We start from the raw sequence: 1312 nt of genomic DNA on the forward strand, positions 1-1312 counted from the left end.
CCGAATATAGTATAGGGGGTCTGCGGATTATAGTTGGGTCTGCCGAATATAGTATAGGGGGTCTGCGGATTATAGTTGGGGTCTGCGATCTTCGGATTATACAGGTCTGCGAGCTTCAATCTTCGGATTATACACTACCTATTGACCAGGCTTTCATGTGACATAATGGAAAGAGGTCTCTGGAAGAAGTAATACAAGGTTGAATTTCGAGATTTAACATGGAAACAGATGGCAAATGAATTACCGAAGTCGGTCCCGTCTCACACTTTTACTGATTAAAATGGAATTATCTCCCTTTGGTTAGGATTTGCTTAATCAGACTTAAACCGCTTGATACATGTACAACTAACTATACAAGTAAACTAACTAGAATGTGACTTTTAATAAAGTCTATTATATGGTGTAATTAAACATTGCATTCCCCTTATAAGAAACTGTAGAGATGGATCAAGACATCGACCAATATTATTAAACAGATTGAGTCTCCTGATAATTATAATAACATAGACATAACCCCCAATCCCAAACCACAAAAGCAACTTTTCTAGACCACTTTTCAACTTAAATGGTAGATTGGTGTATATTATTAGTAGATGGTGTATATTGGTATATATTGACGGTAGATAGTGTATATTGGTGTATATTAATGGTAGATGGTGAAGAGTGGTGTATGTTATTAGTAGATATTGTTGTAGATTGGTGTATATTATTAGTGGATGGGGTATATTATTAGTAGATGATGTATATTATTATGAGATGGTGTATATTATTAGTAGATGGTGTATATTGGTATATATTGATGGTAGATGTTGTAGATTTGTGTATATTATTAGCAGATGGTGTAGATTGGTGTATATTAATGGTAGATGGTGAAGAGTGGTGTATATTAATATAAGATAACGTTCAGAGGAGTATATCAATGATATATGTTGTAGAATGGTGTATATTAATAGAAGATGACGTTGAGTGGTATATATTAATCATATATGTTGTAAAATGGTGTATATTAATAGAAGATGTTGTAGAGTGGTGTATATAAATAGAAGATGATGTTGGGTGGTGTATATTAATAGAAGAAGATGTTGAGTGGTGTATTTTGATAAAAATGACGTTGAGTGGTGTATATCAATGATATATGTTGTAGACTGGCGAATATTAATATGTTGAGTGGTATATATTAATCATATATGTTGTAAAATGGTGTATATTAATAGAAGATGTTGTAGAGTGGTGTATATTAATAGAAGATGTTGTAGAGTGGTATATATTAATCATATATGTTGTAAAATGGTGTATATTATAGAAGATGTGA

At 32.2% G+C, this 1312-nt stretch overlaps 1 protein-coding gene across 1 annotated transcript in view; it reads left to right on the forward strand.

Moving 5' to 3' along the window:
* Positions 1-675: 675 nt before the first annotated feature.
* The window catches only part of LOTGIDRAFT_147444 (hypothetical protein), a gene marked incomplete at both ends in the record, with an annotated part of 1345 nt that continues 708 nt past the window's right edge, over positions 676-1312 (forward strand). The window contains one exon of the mRNA XM_009055508.1: positions 676-851. Coding sequence (XP_009053756.1) covers positions 676-851 — 176 coding nt within the window. The remainder of the gene's footprint in view (positions 852-1312) is intronic.

Source organism: Lottia gigantea (assembly GCF_000327385.1).
Source record: "Lottia gigantea unplaced genomic scaffold LOTGIsca_2471, whole genome shotgun sequence".
Lineage (NCBI taxonomy): Eukaryota > Metazoa > Mollusca > Gastropoda > Lottiidae > Lottia > Lottia gigantea.